This window comes from Nematolebias whitei, chromosome 11 (genome assembly GCF_014905685.2).
Source record: "Nematolebias whitei isolate Nwh7 chromosome 11, NemWhi1, whole genome shotgun sequence".
Lineage (NCBI taxonomy): Eukaryota > Metazoa > Chordata > Actinopteri > Cyprinodontiformes > Rivulidae > Nematolebias > Nematolebias whitei.
The window spans coordinates 23,734,842-23,742,161 of NC_056508.1; the positions used below are offsets into that span (position 1 = coordinate 23,734,842).

The 7,320-nt window shown below is 40.4% G+C and overlaps 1 protein-coding gene across 1 annotated transcript in view; it reads right to left on the bottom strand.

Moving 5' to 3' along the window:
• Positions 1-1,999: 1,999 nt before the first annotated feature.
• Positions 2,000-7,320, bottom strand: part of nt5dc2 (5'-nucleotidase domain containing 2) — a 12,101-nt gene continuing 6,780 nt past the window's right edge. The window contains exons 13-14 of the mRNA XM_037684777.1: positions 3,354-3,418; positions 2,000-3,061 (exon numbers count right to left, since the gene is read on the bottom strand). Of these exons, the coding sequence (XP_037540705.1) occupies positions 2,800-3,061; positions 3,354-3,418 (327 nt within the window). The 3' untranslated portion in view covers positions 2,000-2,799. The remainder of the gene's footprint in view (positions 3,062-3,353; positions 3,419-7,320) is intronic.

The window sequence follows — 7,320 nt, forward strand, 5'->3', positions numbered from 1 at the left end:
AAATATCCTGTTCAACTACAGGAAAGTTTCCCCACTCTGGGATTATTTGGCTGTATAAGCAAAGCTCTTGTTACATTTTATAATAGAAAAGGCTGCGGCATGATGGGAGTGTCTGCCTGAGCACAAAGTGTGCATTTCTCCATGAGCAGCTCGGCGACACACAGAGACAACAGCGAGGAAAAAAAGGTAGATTTGAACATAAACAGCAACAGAGAGATGGGAAAAGGCTGGAGTGAAGGATAGATGAAATACAAAAGAGAAAGAAGTGCTTTACAGGAAATGAAAGGAGTGCTGAGAGCTGAAGCATGGAGGTACTGAAGCAAGGAAACAAAACAAAATGTCTTCAAAACCAATCTGCACAATATTGTTAAGACAGGCTGTCGTTAAGATTCATCTTTGTTCACTAAACTCTATGTTTATTACAGGCTGTGGAAACATCACTCAGTGCTGCCAGTTTCTGAAGGTGCATGAAATGAAATGAAATACCAGTAAATGACCAGTACCGCTTCTTTAATCAGCATTTACTCCTCTAGATCTCTAGTAAATAACCATCCATCACAGGTGTTTTGAGGAGATAAAGGTTAGCTTTAATTGTTTTCATTGTAGTTCTTCAAGTTAAAAGTCTAAGATCAACATCCTGTCAAAGTTCTGAGGCCTCCTGTTTCATTTTACACAGCCAGAAATGGGTCACGTGTTGGCAATACATCCCCAGCTTCATTATCCCACTGCATGAAGGGAGGTGGGAATCAAAGTCACGGAGATCTCAGCACTCGAGGGTTTCACGTTCCCCAAAAAAGCTGAGTTAAATATATAAATGCAGCGCTGATCCAGTAGAAGAACAGCAATCAGTCCTGATGTGCAGGAAAATGCAGTCCATTACGCATGTAGGGTCAACACACACACACACACACACACACACACACGGCTTCAGTGAGGAAACAGGATATTTAGATTGTATAAAAGGCAGCCATGACCCTAAACGTTCTGTTGTTAAGTTTAACATGAATCCATGAGTCTTCAGGTGCATTTAATCTGCAATTTATCAAATCCTACAACTCTTCTCAAACAGGAGCACAGCTGCAAAGACTGTCATGAAAAGTGGAAAAGGTTATAAGATTACAAAAATTGCAGCTGCATGTGCAACTTCATGTGCAGCTGTGCTATGAAATATGAAAACTTTTTTTTAATGTAAACGACTGCATGAATTATATTTCATGGTTTCCCACACACACACACCCCACCCCACATTTTAAGGCACTCCAGTAAGTTATAAAAGTGACCTTTTCTGTGTAGATGTCAAACACAAGCCTCCATATTAGCAGAGAAAATGTTAAAGTTAAAACTAAAGCCCACAATGAGGCTTATTGTTTTTGTGGTCCTCGTCTGTGGCATAGTTGATGTTTTAAAGTAAAATCAATAATCAGTCTGACTTTAAGTTACTTTTGTTTTTCCATAAACTTCTTTCATACCACTCCTTATATTATTTCCATCAGTTAGCCTTATGTGCTTAACTGTAGCCTTAACTGAATTAATTTAAATGTCATTGATTTGAACTTATTTTACTCAGCAATTCATTGATGTTATTCTTATTTTAAATTATTTTTTTATTCTCTTTTTAAATGCTAGTTTTATTGTTTTCATTTTTAAATTTCTTATTTTTCCATTTTTAATGCAAACTTCTTTCCTCATTCATGAAATTGCATTTTCTCAATTCCTCCATCGCCAACATATTTTGTTCCTTTAATGACTTTTTGCCGTTGGTAATTTTTTAAAATCTGGTATAAAACACTGTTACACTTTAAGGATAAAAGATGTTTTATAAACAACGTTTGAGTGATATTAGTTTTAAAAAGTCTTTCTTTTCGATGGCAATACAGCTTTATGTGACTTCTACAGAAATAAACTCTGAAGGTCAACTAAAACCTTATATCTCAAAACTAACCATTGAATCCAACACTAATTATTTTTCCAGCATGCTAATAAAACGTAAAGCCTCAGCTTATTTTATTGTGTTTATTGGCATTTACTCTCATCATCACAACAAAGCACAAACTGCTTTACAATGTAACAAATGAGAAAACTGTATTCCTGGACGGGACAATGCAACAAAACCTGGAACAAAATCCACTTTTAGCTCTTCTAGCGGGCCGAGTTCAGCTGAAGCTCCGTCCCGCAGCTACAACCATCAAAACAAACATTTACACACCAGAACACGTAGCATAATGGAGCAAAGCACGATACCTTCGCTGCAGCATTCAGGCGGGAGGCAAGAATCAAATGAGTTTATGTTGCAGACTGAATCACAATTGATTGGAGACTGTGCTGCCTAGCAACCAGGCAACCAATCACGAGGCTGGAAACAAATAAAAGCTGCATGCACCTATTAATTCATGGAAATTTCACTCCACGCTCATTTCTTTTTAATACAGTGAGGTATTTTGCTGAACGGTAAATTATACATGAAGTTTCACCATTAAAGCACAAAACGACGAGAGATTTTAGTCTTTATTTGTTAAAAATTGTGCGTCGGCAGCTCAGTATAACAACTTCCTCAGATTCAGCTGGAGACGGACTCTGTCACTCCTTGTTAGCACAAAACCTGGGCAGGTCCTCCAGTCACCAGCAACTTGCAGATGTACAGCACCCTCCAGTGGATTCACTGAGGAGTGTCCTGTGGAAGGAGGTGCAGCACCTCCTTTTAGTAAAAACAAACCCTGTGCAATGAACTGTGTCCATCAGCTTTGTCAAGTGTTTGCCAGACCTTAAAGGTCAAATCAGTCAGCGAGGAGAGCTCGGCTCTCAGCGTATGTGCGACATATCTTCCAGGTGAGGAGTCTTCATGCAGCCCGTGCACAGCTGGTCCATCCACAGTGGGGCTTCGTGCTGGAGAGGGGTGCGGCGGGGGTAGAAGGTGTACGAAAGGTCGTAGTTCAACAGACAGCTCAGAGACGCCATGTAGATGTCTGAGAATCTGCTCAGACGCCTGGAGAAGTAGGTGGGGTTGTGACACGTTCTGAAGATGCTGCCGAACTGCGGGTTGAACAAGTTCTTCGTCATCACCCTGAGATAGACGCAGGTTGTAAAAGTTAAGCGTTGAAATCATGAGGATCATTGTTCTCACAGAGAAAAAGCAGCCAAGTACAAGTAAACATTTAAACGTATTAATGTTACAGTAACACATTCACACGTCTACATCCAACACAGCTGATGTTTAAAGTAGAACAAACCTGAGCTCCTTAAAAATACAAAACAAACTGCTGCAGCACTGTGACTGAACAGAAACCACAGCATAACCATGTCGGGGAGTTCACGGGGTTTACAGGGAGGGCTTAGAACTGAGTGGAGAGACTCACCGCAGCTCCTCTCTTTCCTTCTGCCACTCCTCAAAAACCTTCTTAGACTCCGGATCCCGGTGAATCTAGGATTACAAAAAAAGAGAATTTTAAAACACGCATATCTAGACGTCAGTATGTTAGCAAAATATCTCCTGAACCTTAGGAAGAATTGTAATAGAACTTTTAGAAAACAAGACGTCTATAATTTTAGGCGTCTCAGCTGTACATCCACTGATTAACGTTTGGAATCAACACTGCTTCGAAATGATGCTACAGCTAATCAACATTAGCTAACAGAAAAATGTCTGGAACTCTAACAAAGTCCATGCTCAATAATCCAGGTATACAATCCTGTACAATCTGTCTGGAACTCTGTTTCAGTCTGCACTCTTCCCAGGATGCTACGTTTACAATTCGGTCTGAAACAGTTGCATGTGCTGCATTTGTACTTCAGAAGGTTGCACATGATCCAGTCACAAGCTAACCGGGAGTTGTGTGTGTGTGAAGGCATTTCCTCCATTAATAAAGATCACAAGGGTCACATACATGTAGAGTCTCAGTGATACGTATTCCATGACTTGTCTTGTGCTCAGAAAGTGAAGTGGTTTACTTGTGAGAGTATAAACATGTCCTGAAAATGATAAAGTGATTAAAAGATGAAAAATGCACGAGATGCTTTTAAACTGTGTATATATTTGGCTAAAATAACTTAATTCTGTGTCAATATTAGTTTCTCAAATTGAGCCTTTCATTGATGTTTTGCACCAAATCCTTCTTCTTTTGGCTTTTCTCTCTTCAGGAGTCTCTACAGCGAGTCATCCTCCTCCATCTCACTCTGTCTTCATCCTCTGTCCTCACTCCAACTACCTCCATGTCCTCTCTAACTACATCCATACATCCATACATCCATATATCTCCTCTTTGTCTTTTTCCTGGCAGCTGCATTTCTAACATCCTTCTACCAATATACCCACTGTCCCTCCTCTGGACATGTCCAAACCATCTCAGTCTGGTCTCTCTAACTTTATCTCCCAGTTGTGCAACCTGTGCTGTACCTCTGATGATCTCTTTCCTAATTTTATCCATCCTTGTCACTCATAAGGAGAACCTCAACATCTTAATTTTTGCCACTTCCAGTTCTTTCTCCTGTCTTTTTGTCAATGTCTCTGTCTCCAGATCATACAACACAGCTGGTCTCACCACTGTCTTGTAAACTTTTCCTTTGACCTTTGCTGACACCCTTTTGTCACAAATCACTCCTGAAACTTTTCTCCATCCACTCCATCCTGCCTGGACTCTCTTTTTCACCTCTTTACCACATTCCCCATTTTTCTGGACAGTGGACCCAAAGTACTTGAAGTCCTGCACCTTTGTGAACTCTGCTCCTTGTAGCCTCACTGTTCCACCGGCCTCCCTCACATTCACGCACAAGTACTCTGTCTATCTGTGGCTGACTTTCATTCCTCTTCTTTCAAGTGCATACCTCCATCTCTCCAAGTTCTCTTCCACCTGTTCTATGTTCTCATCACAGGTCATAATGTCATCTGCAAACATCATAGTCCATAGGGATTCCTGCCTGATCTCATATGTTAGTCGATCCATCATCAGAGTCAAGTCAAATTTATATATAATAGCACATTTAAAACAGTATCTGTTATCAAAGTGCTGAACAAAAAATATCACAGCATCAAATAAAAATACTAAGATATAAATAATTACAGCATCACGAATAAAAGCATAAAAACATGAAACCTAATTAGAAACAATGAGAACACTAAATTAAAATCACCCTGAGTTAGATGTCAAGGAATAAAAGCAAAAGGCATGAACACAATCAGCAGCAATGAAATACCAAAGCATATCACACTGTATTAAATGCTAATGAGTACAGGTGTGTTTTGAGGAGAGATTTAAAAGCAGAGACTGAAGTAGCCTGTTGAATGTTAATGGACAGATTATTCCAGTTTGGGCCCCATGACTGAAAAAGCCAGATCTCCTCTGAGCTTCAACCTGGTTTTTGGTACCACCAAAAGCAGCTGGTCAGATGATCTCAAAGCCCGAGATGGAGCATAAGGATAAAGAAGGTTGGAGAGGTATGAGGGTGCAAGGCCGTTAATTCACTTGAATGTCAGCAAGAGAATTTTAAAATCAATTCCAACATGCACAGGAAGCCAGTGAAGGGAGGACAGAACCAGTGAAATGTGCTCAAACCTGTGAGTTCCTGTTAGTAGCCGGACTGCAGCATTTTGGACAAGCTGGAGACGTGAGAGAGAGACTTGACTGACCCCAGCATAAAGCGAGTTACAGTAGTCCAGCCAGGTTGTAATAAATGCATGGACTAATTTTTCAAGTTCAGATCTGGACAGCACCGTCTTGAGCTCAACTATCTGTCTTAGCTGAAAGAAGCTCTTTTGAAGAACAGAGTTGATCTGCTTATTAAACTTAAAATCCTGAAAACTAAAACTATCCCGAGATCATTAGACTCTTTTAGATATGGCTGAAGGGAGTCCAGATTTGCAGGATCAGTGACAGTGGCAGAGCTAGGGTTAAACACAATGACCTCAGTTTTCTGATCATTAAAACTCAAGAAGTTTGCAGCCATACAAGTCTTGATGTCGTCAAGACATTTTAGCAAAGGGCGAATGGAGGAGGAATGGTTATGTTTTAACAGCAGATACTGTAAATCTGAGAATCATCAGCATAACAATGAAAGATGATGAGTTAAAACAACATTTAATTTCCCTCTGGGATTAATAAAGTATTTCTGAATTGAATTGAACTGAAAGGAAAGACCATGTCTCCTCAGGACAGACCCTAAGGAGAGCAGATACAATGCAAACAGAAGGGGTCCAAGAATGGAGCCTTGCGGGACGCTGCAGGAAAGAGGTATTGAAGTAGATGGTGTGTTAGCAACATTTACACACAAACTCCTGTCACTCAGGTACGAATGGAACCATTCTAACGCTGCACCAGTAATCCCAACCCAGTGTTCTAGCCGGGATAAAAGGATACTGTGATCCACAGTATCAAATGCAGCAGTAAGGTCAAGAGTACCAGAATCACAGACTGACCAGAGTCATTTGCCAGAAGAATGTCGTTGCAGACCCTAACTAAGGCTGTTTCGGTGCTGTGTAGTTGCTTAAAGCCAGACTGAAAAATCTCAAGAATACAATTTTCATTCAAGAACTCGTTTAATTGAGTGAACACTATTTTTGCCAGGATCTTAGAAAGAAAGGGAAGTTTGGCAATAGGTCTGAAGTTTGAGCAAGTTGAAGGGTCAAGTCCGAGTTTTTTAATTAATGGAGCTACTACTGCATGTTTAAAAACATTAGGAACCATGCCTATAGCCATACTGCTGTTTATAATAGCAAGAACAGAAGGTCCAATGGAGGGTAGGACTTGTTTAAAAAATGATGCAGGGGTGGGGTTAGCAGGGGAACCTGAGGGTTTCATATGACCAATGACATCATTTAGAAATGAGAGGGAAATTGGTTCAAACTGGGTAAAGACTGCTGTGGAGGAGACAAAAACAGCGGGGTCAGCTGTGGTGTAAGGAATCAATGACCTAATCGACTCAACCTTTTTAACAAAGAAACTGGCAAAGTCATCACAGCAAACAAGAAGGGGCTCAGAGCTGATCCTTGATGCACTCCCACCTCCACCTTGAAGCTATCTGCATTAGGGCATTAACAAGAGTACTCGAGTAATCTACACATCGCTTGCTAGGACATCTATCGAGGTTAAAAATGTAACGTCGAGTATCCGTAGTGACGTCATATTATGTGACCACCGTATGACCGTAGGGGGTGGTGTTGCACTGTTGCAGGTCACAGAATATGGTGTAACACCGGGTTCAATCTACTGAACCAGAACCAGCTTCCTCTGACCTTGTTTCACAAACAAAAAGCAAAAAATATGAATCTCTAAACCTATAAAAATATCTATAAACATATTAATCTCTAAAACTAAACTTAATGCGCACCAC